The 25,458-nt window shown below is 40.2% G+C and overlaps 1 protein-coding gene across 2 annotated transcripts in view; it reads right to left on the reverse strand.

The window, feature by feature from the left end:
• Positions 1 to 25,458, reverse strand: part of glis3 (GLIS family zinc finger 3) — a 459,240-nt gene that overhangs the window by 23,825 nt on the left and 409,957 nt on the right. For both annotated transcript variants that reach the window (XM_033017811.1, XM_033017812.1), the window contains one exon: positions 6,577 to 6,759. In XM_033017811.1, coding sequence (XP_032873702.1) covers positions 6,577 to 6,759 — 183 coding nt within the window. The remainder of the gene's footprint in view (positions 1 to 6,576; positions 6,760 to 25,458) is intronic.

Raw genomic sequence — 25,458 nt, forward strand, 5'->3', positions numbered from 1 at the left:
GCATCTCAGTACAATTAGAAACATAGAAAATAGGTGCAGGAGTAGGCCATTCGGCCCTTCGAGCCTGCACCGCCATTCAATATGATCATGGCTGATCATCCCTCAGTATCCTGTACCTGCCTTCTCTCCATACCCTCTGATCCCTTTCGCCACAAGGGCCACATCTAACTCCCTCTTAAATATAGCCAATGAACTGGCCTCAACTACCTTCTGTGGCAGAGAATTCCAGAGATTCACCACTCTCTGTGTGAATGATAAACCAACACCATACCAAATTGTGACAATGATAAACCAACACCATACCAATCCCAAATTCAGAATATGAAAATAACAAACTTATAACCTTTGCTTAATTACCAATGTTTGAAAAAAACAGGTAAACATTTTGAATAAGACAGGAAGTTTTTTGAATAAGACTGGAAGTTATAATTGAAGAAATGTTATTGGCTAATGTCCAGAATGAAATTTTGTTCTGGTCCAATTGAATCATGACAAATGCATAACTAGTCTGCCAAGTAATGATCTGCTTGATTTAAGATTATGCTTCATCAGATTTTTATCCGGTTCATAAATAACCAGTTGGCAAACCTTTGTTCCATAACCCATTTAATCCTACAGCAATTGAGCATAAACAAAATAGAAAATGATTAATCACTTATATTACATATAAAACAGATTTGATCACTAAAATATTCTGGCATTTTATGTAGCATGTTGTGATTCATTAGCTCACACACATATACATATACACACACACATATATACATACATATATATATATATACACACACACATATATATACACACACACACACATACAAACATACATATATATATACACACACACATATATATATACACACACATATATATATATACACACACACATATATATACACACACACACACATACAAACATACATATATATATACACACACACATATATATATACACACACATATATATATACACACACACATATATACATATACACACATATATATACATATATACACACACATATGTACACACACATACATATATATACACATATATATACACATACATATATACCCACACATATATATACACACACACACACACACACACACACACACACACACACACACACACACACACACACACACACACACACACACACACACACACACACACACACACAGAGAGTTTTAATATATAGATAGACACATACACACACACACATATATATTTCTCGTCCTGTTGTCACAGTTTGATTCAGTTTTATTTTAGTTGTGCATGTGTGGGGGGATGGTGGGAGAAACTGTTTTAGTCTCTTCCTTCGGGGGGATGCAACCTTTTCTTGTCGTATCCCCCGACTTCGTCTGCGCTGAGGCTTAATGGCGGAGCTGGCGGCCTCCAACTGGGACCGAATCCTCTGGCTTCCGGTTACTCTTTGCTGTGTTATACATCTTTTCTTTTAGTTTTATTCTATCCCTAACTTCTCTTGTCAGCCACAGTTGCCTCCTACTCCCCTTAGAATCTTTCTTCCTTTTTGGAATGAAATGATCCTGCGTCTTCCGGATTATGCCCAGAAATTCCTGCCATTGCTGTTCCACCATCATTCCTGCTTGGATCCCTTTCCAGTCTACCTTGGCCAGCTCCCCTCTCATGCCTTCATAGTCCCCTTTGTTCAAATTTCCTTAAATTTGCACATTCATCCTTTCACCGACCAATTTCACATAATTATACAACACTGGGTTACAAAGGTTGCATTTTCTTGTACATGAATTAGGTCAATTTCTCATATTTCCAGCACAAATCCAACAATTATAAGCATTCGATCTTGATTGGCTACATAAGTATGTTTGGCATATTGATGCTCGTGATTCTGATTTTATGGTGAAGAGGACACTGAGGTGATCAACATCAAGAGGAAGGGAATGTGTTAAAAATGGGGATTTTATTTTATTTTTTGTTCTCACGTGGCTTATCTTAATTTATTATTGTCACCATTGAGAATTATAAAGAATTACTTTGCAGACCGACTACAGTGCTCATTATGTGGGAATTCTTGCAACTCCAATATTGTAAATGAGCAAACTTTTAAGAAAGGGAAATATTTTTTTCAGGTGGAAATGCTGGATGACTTGGCTTTGTCTGTGTTACAATATCCAAGTGATAGCAGACCTCACCTTTCTGAGTGATGTAGGTCAAGGAGGAGGAGCCATCTTGGTGAACGGCTGCTAGCAGCCGTCCGTCTTAAATTCGTTTTTTTTCTAGTTTTTAGTGAGTCCTGTTTTTTTGTTTGTAGGGGATATGGTCTTTTAATGTGGGGGGGTAGGTGTTACTTTATTTATAGGTCCCTACCTGGTCGGTGTGGCAGCCTTTTTTCCGGGCTGCCCGTCGACCCGTCGTCGTGGCCTACCAGCGGGCTTGGAGCGCCGTTTCTTGGCGGGAACCACCCAGCACCTCGGCCTGCGTGGCGGCACTGCATTGGAGCACTGGAGCGCTGGAGCGGAGCGGAGCGGAGCGGGCGATGCCTTGCCTGGGTCGCCGCGCTGGAGCTCTGGCGAGCTGGACCGCCATAAGCAACATCTCCGGGCTGCGGGTTTGCGGAGCGGAGAGACGGCGTGCGTAGAGGCGGCAAGGCTGCAGTGAGGAGAGCGGTCGCCGACTTTAACATCTGGAGCCTAGGAGCGCCAAACCGGCGCGGCCTTGTCGGCTTCGGCAGCCGCGGGCTCCAACCAAGAAGCGGCCGTTCCAGGTGGCCCAGCCGCCGAGAGGACTCTCCCGACGCCGGGGCAAGACCACCCGGTGAGAACGGCCAGGGACATTGGGCCTCCGTAGAGGCAATTGCGGTGGCCTCAATAGGCCTGACTTTGGGGTGAACATGGGGTGGGGACTGGACATTGTGCCTTCCCCCACAGTGCTATCCACTGTGGGGGGATGATTTTTTTGTCTAATTGTAGTCTTGTAGGTCTGTGTCCAAGATGGCTGCCGTGAAGAGAGAGTGGACGCTGGCACGAATTGGTTGCCGCTGCTCTCTCTTCACACTGTGTTTTTGATTTTCTGTTTTTGGATTGAATTCTGTTTTTAATTTGTGTCATTGTGATGTCTTTAATTACTTGTTTTACTCCGATTATATGTTTTAATTTCGATTACTATGTAAGGTGTCCTTGAGATTTTGTATGAAAGGCGCCCATTAAATATAAAATTTATTATTATTATTATAAGGCTTTTCTTGTATGGGAGTATATTTTGACAATTGTTTTCATCCATTGGAACATAGTAGCACAGTGTATGAATTGTTATTGCTGGTCAATGGTGAAAGCTCAGGTTGATTCACAGGGATGGCATGTAATTGGCTGCTTTGTCAGAAATAAGAAAGCTTATTCGTTGTCTTTGGGGTGGGGCAGAATTTATTTTACATAGAAACATAGAAAATAGGTGCAGGAGTAGGCCATTTGGCCCTTCGAGCCAGCACCGTCATTCAATATGATCATGGCTGATCATCCAAAATCAGTACGCCGTTCCGGCCTTTTCCCCCATATCCCTTGCTTCCCTTAGCGCTAAGAGCCAAAGCTAACTCTCTATTGAAAGCTTGGCTTGAACATTGCGAATAATAGAAAGTCCTCAGAGACTTGCAGCTTATAACATCATCAGATCTGTTCCTGCAGCCCCTGAACTGCCAATGTTCCAGTCAATGGTGATCCCAGGATATTGCTGATGAGTGATTAGGCAAAGGCAATATATTTTCAAAAAAAGATGAAAGTTTTTATCGGTTGAGTCATTCCTAAACACTAATGTATTAATACCTTGTCACTAACTCTAAATGGTGATAGATCTTTTTGCATCTAAAGGACAAAATTGTTTGAGCCCTTATCTGGTGGGGTGGTCTTCCTATCAGAACCTTATAAAGTGGCACCTGACAGCCCATCAAAAGAGATTCTCTGTAGGAACAAGGAAATGCATATGCAGGTTAACCAGGGAAAGACACAAAATGCTGGATATCTCAGTGGGTCAGGCAGCTTCTATGGAGGAGATAGTGATCGGCCATGCTTTCCCTCGCCCCTCCACTTGTCTAGCTCTCTTTCCCCAATCCCTGCAACCAATCTGAAGAAGGGTCCAGACCTGAAATATTACCTATCCATTCTCTCCAGAGGTGCTGCCTGACCGGCTGAGTTACTCCAGCATTTTGTGTATTTTAGAAGAGGTTCTCTGCTCATTATTGCAACTTCTTCCAGTTCCTTCTGCTCTACTTCGTCCTGCTGCGATTGTGTGCAGGCAGGGTTGTGTTGTACCTCATTGATAGCAAGATTGTGTCATTGATGGCTGGCAAACAATGGATTGAAAGGCTTTCTCTGGAGACTCAGGTAGGGAGCCCTCTGACCAGTTTAGCCCGAGGAGTATCATCTTAAGGATCTCGATGGCAGTCCCCAAATAAACCAAAACCAATACTATATGGCTTTAGCTGCAAATGTTAGTTTGACACCAGCACTTGCAGAATCACAAGCTATTTGTCTGAGGCAGTAGCCAGAATGTGATGAGCACAACTGTTTGTTCAGGGCGGTTTAGCAAGCAAGCTTCCATGGTACACCGAGTTGACTATTATACTATCTTGCTAGTGGTAAGATACTATCCATACATTCAAGGAACTATTGTCCTTTTGATTGTTAGCTAGGGCCTGGAGGGCCACCAGCCGAATGGTCTGTCATTTGCTGAAGCTTTGGGAAGACCATGATCTAGGCCAATTTACATGTCAATGCCACCTGATGCTCTCCATTCAAAAAGATGGAAATTAATTATTTTATTTTTGAGCACTCCAAACGGCAAGGAATTATATCTATCAATTGTCACATGGAATGATCCAAAGGTTAAGGGCAACAATGGCCTTCATCTCAGTCCAGACATTGTTATATAGCTGGAGCTCTTCCTACAAAGGTTGGCAGAGTCCTGTCACCACTATCTCTGATTATCTACCACTGAATGCATTGCTCGTTGGGTCGATGGAGTTGGGAGCATTGCTTTCAGAAGTCTCTGGGTAACATTTTATGGTCCATTATCCTTCAGCATCTCCTGCTTCAGCATCATCTGTGCTTGTGATTTTTAAAAAAAACATGGCGGCATGGTAGCACAGCGGTAGAGTTGCTGCCTTACAGAGCCAGATACCTGGTTTTGAACCCGACTACGGGTGCTGTCTGTAAGGAGTTTGTACGTTCTCCTCGTGACCTGCATGGGGTTTCACTGGGATCTCCGGTTTCCTCCCGCACTACAAAGATTTACAGATTTGTAGGTTAATTGGCTTGGTAAAATTGTAACTTATCCCTAGTATGTGTAGTGTGCTAATGTATGTACTTGGTGGCCTGTTTCCACGCTGTACCTCCAAACTAACTTAAACTAAACGCATCCATACATGGTCTTTTGGATGCAGATTCTGCACCTAGTCCATCACTTTATTGGAAATGTGATGGAAATGTAACGTGGTTTGCAGTGGAGTTACAGGTAATCTTAAATTGCACTGATTTTATTATTACATTTCATAGATACTTTATATATAAATATTTTGTGTACAAACAAATTGAATAAGTCATAGGAAGTCACTAGAAACGATATTCATCGTTCTCAATATGGTTTGAACTATTTGGTTACCCTTGTTTTGTTGGCTTCTGGTCTTTTTAATAGCGTCAGGCCCAATGGCTATGCTGACCATGTACACACTCTAACTGAAACATCACCTATCCATGTCCCCAGAGATGCTGCCTGTCCTGCTGAGTTACTCTAGCACTTTGTGCCCAATTGTCTGCTTATCTCCCTCAGCCTTTGCTATCCATGTACCTCGCCAAATGTCCTTTAAACGTTGCATTTGTACTCTCCCTCTCCCACTTCCTCTGGTAGCTTGATCTATATATTCTCCACACTCTGTGTAAAAAACTTGCTCCTCAGATCCTTGAATTGTACATGAGTTAAAGACAGGTATGGTAGCATGAAAAACATATAAAATATGACAATTAAAAAAAGCTGATTTGAACATTTTACGAATAGATGTTAAAGTGGTTTTGTGTTTAACTACTTAAACATAGATATTCCTCAGTTTATGTAAATAATGATATCACACTTAAATGGTGATATCATCTGCATCATTGAAATTATAACATCACAATTGAAAAAAATTCAAATGTGCTTAAAGGAGTAAATCCAATAGTTATTCGTGATTACTTAAGGTTTATTATTGTTGAAGTATATCTGGCTTTAATTCTCTTCAACCATAACCATGTATTAATGTCTCCCTAAGGAAGGGCTAGTGACTTGCTGAAAAGTTATTTCTAGAACCAATGTCTTAGAGGTGAAGAGTGCAATGCAGATTTACTTTTTTATTTTTCTCTTTTTCCATAAGGAAAGAGTTAAACCTTTCAACTCTGTACCTGGTCTTTCCCAGTAGATAATGCAATCACTCTGTCCACAGCATTATAGACGTTTTAGTTACTGTCGCTTCAACATTTATTTTATGTACAGATGCACTTCAGCTGGCAAGGCTTCTGGTATACTGAGACTTTTGTTTCTGCAATTATAGCATTAAATGAAAATAAATTCACCTGGAAAACTAGGATGCGCAGACAAGGCTCTGTGGAAGGCATCAAATCCAGCTTGCCCCCCAGTTGTAGGAAAGAGACAGTCTTCAAATGGAGGCACCATGTTGTGAGGACTGACTTGGCGCATATTTCTAGAGGTTTCGCTATATTGGGGTGGGTAGAAAGTCTGCAACTGGCCATAATAACCTATAAAGAACAAACAAAGGAATTAGATAAAGATGCATTACTTTATCAACTTACTCACCTAATGCAGCACAGAAGGAGGTTATTTGCTCCCCTGTGTCCATGGTGGCTCCCACCTGTGCAATCCCATTACATCCATTTCCTTCTTATTTCCCCAGAGCCCGACAAATTATTTCCCCACCTTTGATTCTCTTGCCTTCTATCTACGCGAGCAAAGAAATACAGCAGCCAGTTAACCAACCAGCACATCTTGAGATGTGGGATAGAAACATAGAAACATAGAAATTAGGTGCAGGAGTAGGCCATTCGGCCCTTCGAGCCTGCACCGCCATTCAATATGATCATGGCTGATCATCCAACTCAGTATCCCGTACCTGCCTTCTCTCCATACCCTCTGATCCCCTTAGCCACAAGGGCCACATCTAACTCCCTCTTAAATATAGCCAATGAACTGGCCTCGACTACCCTCTGTGGCAGGGAGTTCCAGAGATTCACCACTCTCTGTGTGAAAAAAGTTCTTCTCATCTCGGTTTTAAAGGATTTCCCCCTTATCCTTAAGCTGTGACCCCTTGTCCTGGACTTCCCCAACATCGGGAGCAATCTTCCTGCATCTAGCCTGTCCAACCCCTTAAGAATTTTGTAAGTTTCTATAAGATCCCCTCTCAATCTCCTAAATTCTAGAGAGTATAAACCAAGTCTATCCAGTCTTTCTTCATAAGACAGTCCTGACATCCCAGGAATCAGTCTGGTGAACCTTCTCTGCACTCCCTCTATGGCAATAATGTCCTTCCTCAGATTTGGAGACCAAAACTGTACGCAATACTCCAGGTGTGGTCTCACCAAGACCCTGTACAACTGCAGTAGAACCTCCCTGCTCCTATACTCAAATCCTTTTGCTATGAAAGCTAACATACCATTCGCTTTCTTCACTGCCTGCTGCACCTGCATGCCCACTTTCAATGACTGGTGTACCATGACACCCAGGTCTCGCTGCATCTCCCCTTTTCCTAGTCGGCCACCATTTAGATAATAGTCTGCTTTCCTGTTTTTGCCACCAAAATGGAGAACCTCACATTTATCCACATTATACTGCATCTGCCAAACATTTGCCCACTCACCCAGCCTATCCAAGTCACCTTGCAGCCTCCTAGCATCCTCCTCACAGCTAACACTGCCCCCCAGCTTAGTGTCATCCGCAAACTTGGAGATATTGCCTTCAATTCCCTCATCCAGATCATTAATATATATTGTAAATAGCTGGGGTCCCAGCACTGAGCCTTGCGGTACCCCACTAGTCACTGCCTGCCATTGTGAAAAGGACCCGTTTACTCCTACTCTTTGCTTCCTGTTTGCCAGCCAGTTCTCTATCCACATCAATACTGAACCCCCAATGCCGTGTGCTTTAAGTTTGTAAACTAATCTCTTATGTGGGACCTTGTCGAAAGCCTTCTGGAAGTCCAGATACACCACATCCACTGGTTCTCCCCTATCCACGCTACTAGTTACATCCTCGAAAAATTCTATAAGATTCGTCAGACATGATTTACCTTTTGTAAATCCATGCTGACTTTGTCCAATGATTTCACCACTTTCCAAATGTGCTGCTATCCCATCTTTAATAACTGACTCTAGCAGTTTCCCCACTACCGATGTTAGACTAACTGGTCTGTAATTCCCCGTTTTCTCTCTCCCTCCCTTCTTAAAAAGTGGGGTTACGTTTGCTACCCGCCAATCCTCAGGAACTACTCCAGAATCTAAAGAGTTTTGAAAGATTATTACTAATGCATCCACTATTTCTGGAGCTACTTCCTTGTACTCTGGGATGCAGCCTATCTGGCCCTGGGGATTTATCGGCCTTTAATCCATTTAATTTACCCAACACCACTTCCCGGCTAACCTGGATTTCACTCAATTCCTCCAACTCCTTTGACCCGCGGTCCCCTGCTATTTCCGGCAGATTATTTATGTCTTCCTTAGTGAAGACAGAACCAAAGTAGTTATTCAATTGGTCCGCCATATCCTTGTTCCCCATGATCAACTCACCCGTTTCTGACAGCAAGGGACCTACATTTGTTTTAACTAATCTCTTTCTTTTCACATATCTATAAAAACTTTTGCAGTCAGTTTTTATGTTCCCTGCCAGTTTTCTTTCATAATCTATTTTTCCTTTCCTAATTAAGCCCTTTGTCCTCCTCTGCTGGTCTCTGAATTTCTCCCAGTCCTCCGGTATGCTGCTTTTTCTGGCTAATTTGTACGCATCATCCTTCGCTTTGATACTATCCCTGATTTCCCTTGTTATCCACGGATGCACTACCTTCCCTGATTTATTCTTTTGCCAAACTGGGATGAACAATTTTTGTAGTTCATCCATGCAGTCTTTAAATGTCTTCCATTGCATATCCACCGTCAACCCTTTTAGAATTAATTGCCAGTCAATCTTGGCCAATTCACGTCTCATACCCTCAAAGTTACATTTCTTTAAGTTCAGAACCATTGTTTCTGAATTAACAATGTCACTCTCCATCCTTATGAAGAACTCAACCATATTATGGTCACTCTTGCCCAAGGGGGCACGTACAACAAGACTGCTAACTAACCCTTCCTCATTACTCAATACCCAGTCTAAAATAGCCTGCTCTCTCGTTGGTTCCTCTACATGTTGATTTAGATAACTATCCCGCATACATTCCAAAAAATCCTCTTCCTCAGCACCCCTGCCAATTTGATTCACCCAATCTATATGTAAATTGAAGTCACCCATTATAACAGTTTTGCCTTTGTCGCACGCATTTCTAATTTCCTGTTTGATACCATCTCCAACTTCACTACTACTGTTAGGTGGCCTGTACACAACACCCACCAGCGTTTTCTGCCCCTTAGTGGATGAAACTGGAGTACTCTTGCAGACAAAAGGAGAATGTGGAAACCCCACTCAGCCAAAGTCAGGATTGTGCGTGGGTCCTTGGAGCTTTGAAACAGCATGCCAGCTGCTACATCATCATATAATTTTATATTTTGCATAATTTATAAAATCCATGTAAAATCCATGTTTCTAACAATCGTGCAAAGACCGAGTAAAAGTGAGAGGTTCTCAACTATAAAAGGGTCCCATCCCTAAATGACACCTATCCATGTTCTCCAGGGATGCTCCCTGACCTGCTCCGTTACTCCAATATTTTGTGTCTTTCTTTGGTAAACCAGCACCATTTGTTACTTGTTTCTGCATTTCTCAGCTCATTAGTTGGTAACAGTGAGGAGAATCATGACTTGGATTGCCTTTTGGTTAAGATAAGTTGGTGGAACATGTAAGGTTTTCAATAAACAAAAGCTGGCATTTTTCCATGTTGAGTATGGATAAGGGAAAATAAATCAACATTTAAAATTGACTATAGTCCACTTTCTTGTATTCATGAATAAACTTGGACTAAATCAAATTCATCCTCTGTTCTATGTTCAACTGAAATGGAAAAAAAAAACACACTGCAATGTCAGTGAATTTATTTTATCACATTATTATGGGCAATTACATTATGGCTATTGAAAATAGTACATCCTCTGTATAAATGTTTGAATGGAAAAAGTGCCGATCAAGTTCAGAGACAACATATCTTTATAAATGACTAAAGCCAGCTGTTCCCAATGTTCAGCACAACATTACAAAGAATTAAATGTTACACTTGCTGGAAGCAGACCGCTTTGTGAAAGGTTACAGCTGAGTCCTATTATAAGAGCAAACTATCAAAGCCAAGCCAGCTGGCATAGCCCATCAAATTGCATACTGAACACATCTTTCACAGAGCCTTGCACTCATGTTTGCACCCTTCTACAACTTCCTATTCACAATGTAGCAAATGGTGCTATTTTATCTGTTATCTTAATAATGTGGAAGGAATGCTATCTTGTTCCAGATCATGTCCAGTGCAAAAAGGGAGAATTGTTTCATTATTTTAACAACAATGTCAAATAGACAAATTTAAAAAAAAGTGATTTATTAATCCTTATTCTTTTGGTGTAAGTTATGCTTGTTCTAGTTTTAGTTCCTGTTTCCAAAGCAATTTATAGTTTCAGCACATATACATTTTCACGTTATTGATTAAGTGACAATGAATAATGAAAGGGTTAGGTTACCAAATACATAATGCAAAGATGCAAATTAAAATGTGCATGATTTGTGTTTAATGTAAAAATAAACTATTTATTAATCTTTTAAATATCATTGTTGATAATGTAATCTTATTTCTGGGTTATTTTGAATTTTCTTTGCAAATCTTGGAAAAGCCTTGTGCGAATGCTATTTTCAACTTGTGTTTCAACACCCTTTGAATCATCTTAAAATATCTTTCCCTTTCTCACCCTCATTATTACTTTCCTTTGTTTTTTTCTTTGCCTGTCCATTTTCTTTGCCTGTCCGTTATCAGTTGTCTGTCCCATGGTAAGAGTTCATTCCAAGAGCTCTCCCAAGATTTAAAAAAAAATCAAACTCGTGGTAAGGACGGAGAGTGAACGTAGCGGGTACGTCGGAGCTCGGGGACGTCACTTAGCGGCTCGTAACGTTAACGGCAGGTACTCGGGAAGACTCACTAACGGCAGGTAAGCACTGGAAGACTCGTGACGATTTTTCAACATGTTGAAAAATGTCCACGAGAGCCCCGAGTACAGACGAGTGGCCATTACCGTAAATCTCCATGATCGAATTAGGGGAAACTCGGGAGAGCTCTTGGAATGAACTCGTACCGTGGGACAGGGCAATTAAGTATCCCAGATGCATCCCACTGAAGTGAGGACAGCAAAGTCCTTTGACCAGGACCGCAAAACGATTGCTTGTTCTTTATGTCATTTTGTTGCTAAACCGATCTGCCTTTTTTCCAGTGACAATCCAAGGAAAGCCACCAGTGGAGTCACAGAAATTTTTAATCACTACTTGTTATTTAAAAAAACATATAGTGAACTTGTTTTATTCTTGTTTTCCTTAAATTAACAGTGCAGAGTTCCTATCCTAATTCTCACTTTCAATTATTTAATGTAAAAAATTATCTCTCAGACAATGCTGAAATTCTCAGCAGGTCATGCAGTGTTTTATGAAACATTAGTCATGTGAAATTTTGTTTCTGTGTCCACAATGTGAGCATATCGGCTTGTACTTCTATTATTTTCTGTTTTGATTACAGCATTGAAAAAGATTCTATAATCGGAGCACTATCACACTGCATTTTGTTGCACATATTGGCCAGGAATGTCTAAACTGCTGTTAGCCAACCTCCTGGCTTTGAAAAATGGCCACAATGCACACTGTGACCCTGTCAAGCACCTGATAAAGTTCAGCAACATCTTCCTCTGGTAAATCCCATGTCATATTGTTCTTACCAGGTATCTGGAGGTCATGAGACTAGCCCCCATATGCTGCTGACACAATGTTAAACCATGCCCTCAAAATACTGAGATTACATTTCACAGGCAATGCAAGACACCATTTCCATTTAAATCCTTCTAAAGCTGTTGGGTTGGTAGGTTGTAGAAACAAGGTACTGCAGGTGCTGGGTTACAATTAAAAATGCACAAAATGCTGGAATAACTCAGCTGGTCAGGCAGCATCTATGGAGAACATGGATATGTGATGTTTTGGCTGGGAACACTTCTTCAGACTCTGCAGATCCTACTGATAATTCTAGGTTAATTGGTCTCTGAAAATTGCCCTTAGTGCGTAAGGAACGGTGTGAAAGTGGGACATCAGGACCAGTGCGAATCGATGATCAGCCTGAGCTCGGTGGGCTGAGAGGCCTGTTTCCATATGTATCCTTTAATCAATCAAAGGTACATACGAAATTTAAAAGCACTTCATAAAGTAACTGCACAAAACTTAAGTTATCATTGTGAATTAGCACTTCTATGAATCAACTTCACTCTGACATTCTATGCAGAAACCTTGAATATATTCAAGTATAACCTATTTATCAGGATCAGCGATCGTTTCGCTGAACACCTCCGCTCACTTCCTTATCTATGTACCTCCCTCTCCCCTGACATCAGTCTGAAGAAGGGTCTCAGCCCGAAAGGTCACCCATTCCTTCTCTCCAGAGATGCTGCCTGTCCCGCTGAGTTACTCCCGCATTTTGTGTCTATCTTCAGTTTCAGTGATGTGTTTACAAGGTCCCTTTGAACACCAATGCTTTTCAGTCTTTTACAATTTGGAATTCCATTCCAGTCAACATTCCGGTGAAGCTCCTCCACAACATCTCAGTTGCAATCACCTTCCTACTCATAGTGTGGTGACCTAAACTGCATACAATACTCCTGATGTGGCCTGATCAATGTGTTTAGAAAGTTTTATGTTGACATCCCTGCTCTCATCTTCTATGCTGTTAATGCCAAAGTCAATGGGGCCAAACATCCCATGTGCCTCCTTCACCACCCCATCTATTGCTGGTGCCACAGGGATTTCAGGACTTATATCCCATGATTCACTCTGTTCATCAACATTATTGAGGACTCTATTATTTACCACCTATTTGATTTTCTAAAATGCATCTTTTTGCAAATTCCACCTTCATTTGATCTGCTAAATGTTCCAGCTGATCATTATCATGCTGTAGCCCAAGATAATCCTCTTTGCATTCTACACCTTTCTGTGTGATATGCAAACCTACTAATCATACCTCCTACTTTGTTAATGTATATCACAAATATCAAGGCTCCCAGCCTTGAACCTTGCGGTGCACCGCTGGTCACGGCTCCAATCAGAAAAGCAATCTTCCACTACCATCCTCTGCCTCCGATTTACAAGCCTATTTTTGATGCAATTTGCCAACTTAGTTAAAAAACCCACGGGCTCTAACCTTTGGACCAGTCACTGCCAGTCATAAGGTTGATTGCTTCAGCCTATTAGGAATGATCATGAAAATATCCAATTATCTTCCTCCAGAATTACCCGAGTTGGTAATTAGAACATGCTAACAAGTGTTGTTAGGTAGTTTTACCATTTAGCTTCAAGTCTGCAATGGTGCAATTCAATAATGTTACTATCAAGGGTTATGGTAAAGGTGCAAAACCTTCCATTTGGAGACGAGAGGATTAGCAATCAAAATTAAATCCCTTAGGGCCGAAACTCTATGGTGGGTTCATAATGCCATAAAATTAGCTCTTTGATTTATTCGTACTGTTTCAAAAGCTAAATTAAATGCATTGCAGATAAAGGGAAACTGACTGTAGAATTAGAAAGTTTGTGCAAATACCAGATCAATGCTGAATTAAAAATAAATCTGCATAGATCTTGCATGGTCTGTTTTGAATTTACCATTTCTAGCTTGGCATTATTAAATTAAATAAGGAGGTTGGCTTTGTGCCCAGGTAGGCTTCTGATATCGGAAGCTCATCAAAGAAAGAGTGGAGATGTTGGTTGTGGGGGGAATTATGTGAATTATGCACATCGGTAACAATGAACAGCTTAGATCATTAATGGAAATAACTACGAATAAAGCAGTATTTTGTGAGCCTTAAAATATTATTTATTTTATGTATATTAAATCCTTCCTAAGTGAAGAGAAATGAACTGGCATATCCTGAGATTGATATGGTAAAAGAGCAACAAGCAAACAGAATTGGAGACATTGGAACTGCAGATGCTGATCAATTAAAACACAAAATGCTGAAGTAAGTCCGCAGGTTAGGCAGCATCTGTGGAAGATTGGCGATGTTTCTGAAGAATGGACCCGTCCCAAAATGTCACCTATCCATGTACTCCAGAGATGTTGACTGACCCACTAAGTTACTCCAGCACTTAGTGTTTTATTCAATGAAATCAATTTGTACGCAAGTGGTGAAGTGGTAGCTACAATTGATAATTGATAAAATTAGAGTGTGTTGCAAGAGAATCTTTGTCCTGTTTATCTCTTTGGGATGTTTTCCATTCATCTTGAAGCACTGGCAACCTCTCTCTCTGGCCAAATGAATCTTTTTATTCATGGTAGAGTTGTTTTAACATGTTTTGCTGTAACAAAACATCCTCCATGGTAATTCTTATCAATGCTGCCCGCAAAGCTGTGAACTCAGCCCATTCCTATACCCTCACAGCTGTGTAATCAAATTCTGCTCTAACTCCATTTACAAGTTTGCAGATGGCACTAGCATAATGGGACAGATCTTGAACAATGATGAGGCAGAGTATATGAAGGAGATAGAGACTCTAGTAAGAAGGTGTCAAGGTAACAACCTCACCTCACAGTCAACGTTAGATAAATGAAGGAGCTAACCATCGACTGCAGGAAGCAAGGTGGAGTACACATCCCAATCTGTCTCAGTGGTGCTGAAGTGGAGATGGTCTGGAGTTTCAAGTTCCGAGATGTAATTATCATCAACAATCTGTTCTGGACCAACCACATTGAAGTTACGGCCAAGAAAGCACACCTACACTTCTACTTCCTGAGAAGATCAACATAATTTGACTTTCCTCCAATGCGTCTTACCAATTATCACAGATGCATCACAGCTTGTTTTGGCAACTGCTCTGCCCAAGATCGCAAGAAATCACAGAGTTGTGGATGGCACCTAGTCCATCACACAAACCAGTCTTCTTCTCATTAACTTAATCTACACCACACTACCTCGGGAAAGTAATCAGCATAATCAAGGACCATTCACACCCATCATTATCTCTTCTCCCCTCTCTCATTGGGAAAGTACATACCACCTGATATAAGTATAGCTTCTTCCCTGTTGTTAGCAGACTCTTGAATGGACCTCTCATAGGCAAAAGATGTATTCCCGATCTCCCGATTTGCCTCAACACGGCCCTTGCACCTTTATTTATCTGCACATTCCCTGTAGCTGCAGTATTTATTCTGCACTCTGTTTCTGTTCTCTTTATGCATCACCTGATGCATTGATAGATGGTTTGATTCACTCATTTATGATTTTCCTGGATAGCATGCAAAACAACGATTTTCACTATATCTTGATATGCATGACAATAAGAAACCTTTACCAATACCAACTCTAGATTTACTAAATGCAAATAAACAAGATTCAGCATGATTTCAGATTTTCACAATTTTCTGTATTTTGCTGAAATTTGCATTTGATAAAAAATACTACGATGTCATGTAAATATGGAGAGTGCTATGCTGATCTTTTTAGAGTTAACACCGTGAACAAATAATTGGTCGATGGGCGGAAATAAAACTGATGTGAACAAACAGCTATGCTGAGAAAGACTGAACTTTCATTAAATAATGATTTTCATGTCCTCAGAACGTCACAAGGCGCAGAACAAAGTTTGTATGTAAATTGGCCTCTGTAATATTTCCCCTAATGTGTGTGTGTGTGTGTGTGTGTGTGGGGGGGGGGGGGGGGGGGGGGGAATGGTTGAAAAAGTGGGATAACGTAGAACGAGTGAGAATGGGTGATTGATGGGCTTGGTGAGCTTAAAGTCCTGTTTCCTTGCTGTATCTCTAAACTACACTGCTTAAATGTAATAATTCTAAAATGTACAGCAGCAATGTAGCCAATTTATACATAACGAGGCATGATAATAATTATTGAATTAAACTTTCAATTGTTGAGGTTTAGTATTGTCTCTTATATAAATTCCTTCAGTACCATAATCTCATCTAAACTCATCTAAACTCATCTCCAATCCCTGGGACCAAGGAATCGGCTCCACTCTCTGTCAATGGATCCTTGACTTTCTGAACCACAAATGGCAATCAGCGAGGACACCTCCTCCACAATAACTCTCAAAACCGGTACCCCATAAGATTACATTCTTAGTCCCCTACTATACTCTCTTTAAACTCACGATTGTTCGGCCAAATTCAGCTCTAATCCCATCTATCAATTTGCAGATGACACCGCTGTGGTGGGCCGACTCACCAACAACGACGAGAAAAATGATAGGAAGGAGATAGAGAACTTAGTGATATGGTGTCAGGTTAATAATCTCTGTACTGGAAAAGCAACCAACATATTCAAGGACTTGTTCCAGTCCGGTCATTCCGTCTTCCCCTTGCTCCCATATCCAGAAGGTGCACAAACTTGAAAGCTCATACCACCAGACTCAGGAAAAGCTTCACCTCTGTTATTAGGCTTCTGAATAGTCTTTCCACAAGTTCGATTCATCTCTACCCCATTGAGGACATTGGACATTGCCTAAGGAACTGATACATTAAAATGCTGAGAACTACATTATTTCTATTGTACCTGAGTTTGAACTGATTGTGTCTATTTATGGTACATAGAAACATAGAAAATAGGTGCAGGAGTAGGCCATTCGGCCCTTCGAGCCTGCACCGCCATTCAATATGATCATGGCTGATCATCCAACTCAGTATCCTGTACCTGCCTTCTCTCCATACCGCCTGATCCCTTTAGCCACAAGGGCCACATCTAACTCCCTCTTAAATATAGCCAATGAACTGGCCTCAACTACCTTCTGTGGCAGAGAATTCCAGAGATTCACCACTCTCTGTGTGAAAAATGTTTTCCTCATCTCGGTCCTAAAAGATTTCCCCCTTATCCTTAAACTGTGACCCCTTGTTCTGGACTTCCCCAACATCGGGAACAACCTTCCTGCATCTAGCCTGTCCAACCCCTTAAGAATTTTGTAAGTTTCTATAAGATCCCCCCTCAATCTTCTAAATTCTAGCGAGTACAAGCCGAGTCTATCCAGTCTTTCTTCATTTGAAAGTCCTGACATCCCAGGAATTAGTCTGGTGAACCTTCTCTGTACTCCCTCTATGGCAAGAATGTCTTTCCTCAGATTAGGAGACCAAAACTGTACGCAATACTCCATGTGTGGTCTCACCAAGACCCTGTACAACTGCAGTAGAACCTCCCTGCTCCTATACTCAAATCCTTTTGCTATGAATGCTAACATACCATTCACTTTCTTCACTGCCTGCTGCACCTGCATGCCTACTTTTAATGACTGGTGTACCATGACACCCAGGTCTCGTTGCATCTCCCCTTTTCCTAATCGGCCACCATTCAGATAATAGTCTCCTAGCATCCTCCTCACAGCTAACACTGCCCCCCAGCTTCGTGTCATCCGCAAACTTGGAGATGTTGCATTCAATTCCCTCTTCCAAATCATTAATATATATTGTAAATAGCTGGGGTCCCAGCACTGAGCCTTGCGGTACCCCACTAGTCACTGCCTGCCATTGTGAAAAGGACCCGTTTACTCCTACTCTTTGCTTCCTGTCTGCTAGCCAGTTCTCTATCCACATCAATACTGAACCCCCAATATCGTGTGCTTTAAGTTTGTATAATAATCTCTTATGTGGGACCTTGTCGAAAACCTTCTGAAAGTCCAGATATAACACATCCACTGTTCTCCCTTATCCACTCTACTAGTTACATCCTCGAAAAATTCTATAAGATTCGTCAGACATGATTTACCTTTCATAAATCCATGCTGACTTTGTCCAATGATTTCACCACTTTCCAAATGTGCTGCTATCCCATCTTTAATAACTGATTCTAGCAGTTTCCCCACTACTGATGTTAGACTAACTGGTCTGTAATTCCCCGTTTTCTCTCTCCCTCCCTTTTTAAAAAGTGGGGTTACATTAGCTACCATCCAAGCCTCAGGAACTACTCCATAATCTAAAGAGTTTTGAAAAATTATCACTAATGCATCCACTATTTCTGGGGCTACTTTCTTAAGTACTCTGGGATGCAGCCTATCTGGCCCTGGGGATTTATCGGCCTTTAATCCATTCAATTTACCTAACACCATTTCCCGGATAACCTGGATTTCACTCAGTTCCTCCATCTCATTTGACCCCCGGTCCCCTGCTATTTCCGACAGATTATTTATGTCTTCCTTAGTGAAGACAGAACCAAAGTAGTTATTCAATTGGTCTGCCATGTCCTTGTTCCCCATGATCAATTCACCTGTTTCTGACTGGAAGGGACCTACGTTTGTTTTAACTAAGTTTTTTCTCTTCACATATCTATAAAAACCTTTGCAGTCAGTTTTTATGTTCCTTGCCAGTTTTCTTTCATAATCTATTTTCCCTTTCCTAATTAAGCCTTTTGTCCTCCTCTGCTGGACTCTGAATTTCTCCCAGTCCTCTGGTTAGCTGCTTTTTCTGGCTAATTTGTATGCTTCATCTTTTGTTTTGATACTATCCCTGATTTCCCTTGTTATCCACGGATGCACTACCTTCCCTGATTTATTCTTTTGCAAACTGGGATGAACAATTATTGTAGCTCATCCATGCAGTCTTTAAATGCCTTCCATCTGATCTGTTTGAATGGTATGCAAAACAAAGCTTTTCACAGTACCTCTGTACATGTGATAATAATAAACCCGAACCTATACCTAAATCCATTCTGGTTGAGAGATAAATATTGGTTATGACATTTATTTGAAAAGTGCCATAAGATTTTTTACAACTATCCAAGAATACAGTGATTAAAAAGGCTTTAGGCAACACAAAGACAATATTTTGCATGAAGAAAGATGAGATTACATATCTCAGCTAAAAGATGTTACAGTCGGGTGCAGGTAGAGCTACAGATAATGTGTGGAAAGTGACCAACTACAGCTAGAAAAGAGATGCCCGTTTCAGTCAAGTTAAATGTTTTTTTTCTGGCAAAAGAGTACATCAGGTTAATCTGTAGTCTAGCCTGCAGAACCATTGCCTTGAAGATTTTGATGTAAAAGATGTGGTGAACTAGGATGATTCTCTTAAAGCAAAAGATCACTGGCCTTGTTAAAGCAACTGAATGCAGTGCAGTAAGTCACAGCAGGTAACTCGGAACAAATGAGAACAAATCTCTAATATCAGGTATGCCTTGACAATGTAGGCACCTTGACATTTTTTTCATTCCGGGAGTGGTCCATGTGCATTATAATCAGAAAGGTCATCTAAAAATTATTATTGCATTGCCCCTTTTTTTACAAAACACAGTTCCATGGAAGCTGTATGGCACATTTCCAGTGGGGAACAATAGTTCCATACACAGCGCCTTTTGAAAATCTGGCACAAAGAACTATGCTTGGAGAAACATCACGCAAGAGAAGAAATCAAGCTGTAAGAGATACAGTCAAAAGCAATTCAATATTCACATTAGAAGAGCAAATTCCCTGGTTAAAAAAAAACTGTGTTTGATGCAAATTATGCACTAAAAAGTATGCTTGATATCTCAAGATATATTAGTTGCAACTGAAGGTCGCCACTCATGCAGTGCCTTGCACAACAAATTCTTTAAGTTACTTACACAATTTCTTATAAATTTCTTGGTTCTCTCACTTTTTGATAATTTTCTGTATGAAGATGGACAGGGTTTTCAACAGCTATCCATTGTTGTCAAAGCTGCAGCAGTGCCAAGGCAAGCATGGCTGAACCCAATGTACTGTTTTGACAGTACAAACAGTTCAAATTTACTGAAACATGCTGTTCTGAGTGTGAGTTCTCGTTCATTGCCATTTTGCACCTCTTTATTGCCACCATTGTAACACATCATTTTCAGTTTTACGTGCCAAATAACTAATTTCCATCATATCAACAGTAAATGTTAATAACCTCAGTAAATATCTGACAAAAAGACTATCAGTGAGCTAGAACATTTAGCATTAATGATCAGTTAAAGGTGTATAGGATTACTGCCAAAGAGCTGTCTACTGTGCCTTCTGCATCCAACAGTTCAAATATCTATCACATACTCAAGGTTCTTTATAAAATAACATTAATGGCTAAAAGGGCTTTTTTTTGCCATACATTTGGTATACCAGTGGTCCTGAAAGTCAGATACAGTTCAAAGATGCAATAATACGCAATCCTTATTCTGATATTCTACACTGCCTTGAAACACAATTCTTCACTGGGATATGAGAATGATTACATTGCAAAGGTAAAAGTTTGTTATTTTTGAAGAGAGTTGTGGATGAGAGCTAAATTATATAATATATATGAGAGCTATAATTAACTGAATCCCTCAAGCACATGAAAACTGATCATTTGTATGTTGGAAAATATATTTGGATCTGTTTTGGATCATTGTTATAAATTAGAACATTCAGTTCTTCTACACATTCAGAGAAACTTTACAGATTATTACAAAAAATGCAACCTCACTAATGGGGTAGTTATTCCCTTCTAAATTGAATTCATAATCAACATCAATTATACTTTAAACTAATAATTTCTGGAAGGAAAATATTTGGTATCATATATTCCTAAGACATTTCAATGAAATGTTTACTGAATACATATATAGATGATTATTGAATGATTCTGAAATGTTGACAATTTAACTTGCCAATCATTTGAGTTCACAGCTGCAGTGGGCATAGAGGGTTTTAGGGAGAAGCAGTGAATTGTTAACGTTTAAGCTGCCTTCAATATATTTCCATAACTAGAAATAATTCAATAAAACAAACTTGCAAACACACAAAAATATTTTCCCTGCTGGGAAATTAGGAAAGATTGAGGTGGAGATGGAGCAAAAGATAAAACTGAACATGATTTGTCAGGGAAAGATTCCAAGTTTTTCAGCCACAATTTGGAGAAAACAAACAAGGCCGTTTTAAATGGATAGCAAAACAGCTCAGATTTAAAGCTGGTTCTGCCTATTTAATTTAAGATATTTTATTGGCATATTCACAGAGTTGAACGCTGTAGCTAAACTCTGCAATCTGAAAGAAAACTGACATTTTCAAGTTGGGGGTGAGATGTGAGTTCAATGATAAAATAGGGCAGAAATATCTATTGTAGACCAAACTCAAAGCAACTTTTCTTTTTTCAATTGATGTCTGAAGAGTTGCTTCATTATTTGCTAAGGATTTTAAGTCAGAACAGTTGTTGTCACAGTATTGCTGATAACCCTCATCCAATTTTTTCACCTGTTCTCCTGAGTGGTGACTTCTGACAAAATGCAATATCAGCCTTCAACCATGCAAGAGTACTTCAAGTTTTCTTTATGCATGGGACTAGCCAGTGTGTGCTGACTGGCAACTTAGGCATAGGGAAGTCTCACAGCTGAGTCTAATTCAGATCTCGCTTGATCTCCCTGAACATATAGCAGAATGTTATCTGGACTTGGAATGCCAGCTAACTTTTCCTCTCCATAATCCAAATTATTGAAACAATCCATATTGCGTGCTTATTGCTGCTGTCATGGATGAGATCAGGCAACTAGTACTGCAGGGGAGTTGAGCCTGGGGAGTTTGTAATTTGACACATATGGTAAATGTAGCATGTTAGGAGGTGCTGGTAACATTTGCCCTATGATTTGCTGAACTTTCCAATCTCCTGTAGTTTAATTCATAACGATTGAATGCTATTAGAAGTCAACAACTCATCACCCTCTGTTCCTCCACTGTTCCAATGATGCCCTTCTCTATGAGCTTCAGTTTTAACTTGGAAATGCATATAATCATTGAACCATCACAAAAGCCATTTATTTTAATTAAAATATTCTGGAAATGCAAATTTAATTTATTACAGTATTCTAAAAGGAGACTTTTGAAATGTTTGTCATGGCAAGATTATTCTGCTGAAAATAACTGATGCATTTGAATTGGCACAACTCCAAACATCTGCTTTGTTTTAATATCAGCAGAATGTACCAGATAAAGAAAGCCATATGCACCAGAATATTCCCCAAGCTATAAAAAGCACACGAGAAGGAGGTAATGGGCATTCTATTGCAGGTACAAAATCAAAGCATGATATAGAAATGGAGAAGTAGAATGGAGGAGAATGGCAGGCAATGGAAAAAATATTCTGTGAAATGACCATGTAAAAATGCATCAAATGTATGAAGTAATAAAAGAAAAACACTCAATGTACTCATGTCTACATTTAAATATTAGTCGTAATCACTACAATAATTGTTTTTGGACAATGATCACTCTCCTTGTGGTGAAGCTTATGTTTTTGAATCTGGATTGGATGTACTGCATGTATGATAATTTGTCTTATCATATGGGTGCAGCAGTAGAATTGTTGCTTTACAGTTCCAGGGACCTTGGTTCGATCCTAACTATGGGTACTCTCTGTACAGAGCTTGTACATTCTCCCCATGACCTTGTGGGTTTTTTACGGGTGCTCCAGTTTCCTCCCACACTCCAAAGACGTACAGGTTTGAAGGCTAATTGGCTTGGTAAAATTGTAAATTGTCCCTTGGGTGTACGGGGATCGCTGGACTCATGGGTCTGCTTCCATGCCTTATCTCCAAACTAAACTAAATATATGTGTAGGCATGTGTATACAGTACTCAAATTTCTAAAATAGACTTTGTAAGAGTTCAGATGATGCTGGGAACTGGACATTCAGCAATGCATGACCTGTGTGAATTCCAAGACATCGTTGAAGTAGGAGGGATATATTGTGGCGGGGAGAACATTACGAGGATGAATGCAGATTGGGAAGGCAATAATAAGATATAAAAGTATTAGTGAAGCATACTGAGTTGTAGTAGTAGCATGGTGGGGTTGTGTGTTAGAATAATGGTATTTCTGGCAGTGATACTGATTTAGAAAAGTGAGGCGGTATTTGGATCCGGAAGCACTGGAGATAGACTCCTGTGACTAGGTTGGTAGAACAGTTGCAAGATCTCTCACTGGATCAATGATCTGGGAACATTTGCAAATATTTAAAAATGGGTAAATTGTTTGGATTAGGAGTTCGATGTGAGTGTAGAAAAATATGGAGGAGCATGCAGATGCCTGTGATATGTAGTTTTGCTGTAATGGACAAGTTTGCCATGGAGGAAAACGGTATATGAATTGACTATCAGCCAACAAACAATCCTCATTAAATATTACAAGGCTTTCAGAGACACCTGCACTTGCATAAAAATGTGAGCAGGAGTGCTTTCAGAAATTTTAAGAGAACTTCTGGCTTTCCTGCTGCTCATTGTCAGAACCTGTCCCCTTCCCCTCAGCGCAGGGACATGTTTTGGAAAAGGAGACTGAGATAGGGTATTGATGAGTCGGGGGTCATGGCGATAATTTATGACTTTGAGATCAAAGTTTAATGAATTTATGTAACAAACTAATGTTACATCAGTTCATTAATCCTTGATCCTCAAAATCATAAATATGCCACTGTTCTGGAATAAATGGGAAGAGCAACCAGACATGGGAGAATCAAATAAGAAATTCCAGCTTCAGGTAAAGCACCGCTTTCTTCAAGTGCTTATAAAATGGCGGCTATTTCTGAATGATCTCAGCTTATTTGACAAATAAGCTGCATAGAAGTTTAAAATAACATTTGGATCATGGTGCTCCAGAAACAAAACTGAATGTGAGTTTAATTTCTAGCTGCGTGGAGTGAGGTCAATTAGTTTATCTCAGCTGTCAAATCAATGAACACTGAAAATGACATTTGGAAATTATATTTTAGTCATTCGTGGGATCTGGACATCAGTGGAAAGGACAGCACTTATTGTACATCCCATTCTCCTTGAGAAAATGCAGGACAGTCATATTCATGAAAGGCATGCCACCAAGTGCTGTTAACTAGGGATATCCCCTCGCTGGTTAGCATGCAACAAAAGCTGTTCACTGTACCTTGGAACATGTGACAATAAACTAAACTAAACTGAACTGAACTATATCCAAGACTTCAAAGTGGTGATAATGACATTGTGTGACATTTTCTTGTTAAGATACTTTGCGATTTGGAGGTGGGGAATGGATCCGGTGGCATTCCCATTTGCCTGCTGTGTTAGGTTAAAATTCAAGATGGCACTTTTGATTTTGTTTCCAGACTGGATTGCAGCATGCACAAGCAGTTCCGGGTGGAAGTTATTCATGACTGCTGCTGGTGGGAGGGCTGTAAAACGTTAACTTCCCGCTCCCACTAATAGGATTTTGGGTTACGGCCGTCAGGATATGGCCCTTAGCGTAAGTTAGTTTGTCGGGTAAGGTCTGGAGGTAATTATGACTGGAAGAGCAAAAGGAAGCCTCCGCAGAAAAGGCCAAAAGTAGGGGACCCGGGACCCATGAGGAAATCTGCTACAATATAAAACCTCACATACCTGGATTCGACGCAGGGTCCTTTCATTCACAGTTTCAGATTGCTGTGATCAGCAATAAAGCTTGCGATTGGGTCTAAATGTGGTCACTGGACCTCAGTGTTTAAATATTAATGAGGCCTCTTGCTGTTTATGGGAGGGGGGTTGCATTGATACTGTTGAGCATCAGGAAATTAAGGGCAAATTGCTCAATTACAATGTTTGGTACTTATTGCCATTTTAACTTTCCTCTCGCTCCATTCATACCGGCCAAGCTGAGTTAAAATGAATTATTTAAATGTCTAGATCTCATGTACTCTATTTAACTATCATCATTAACATTAGTTTTTTGAATATAAGCTGCAGACCTTTGAACTAATTTCTATCACATGGGAAAAGTTGTTGTATTATCACAAAGGTCTGGTCTTCGTATTTACATAAGATGGTCGAGAGTAATTTGTATATGCCCCAATTAACAGTAAACAAAGTCAAGAATAACATTTCCAATAATTCACTGTAGCAGACAAATGTGATGCTTGAATTATGGTCTGATAGTTATGAAATGTGTATCAACATCAAGGGGAAGGGTGGGCCGGGATTAGTTTTGATAGTCCCTGGTAAAGGACGCAAGAATTGTAATGCATAATTAATCTTTGCTCAACAATTACAATGCAGGTAGCATGCTAACTTTGTGCTAAGTGCTCAATATAATGACTTCAGTGACTAACTCTGCCTTTG

The sequence above is a fragment of the Amblyraja radiata genome, chromosome 3, assembly GCF_010909765.2.
Source record: "Amblyraja radiata isolate CabotCenter1 chromosome 3, sAmbRad1.1.pri, whole genome shotgun sequence".
Taxonomy (NCBI): Eukaryota; Metazoa; Chordata; class Chondrichthyes; order Rajiformes; family Rajidae; genus Amblyraja; species Amblyraja radiata.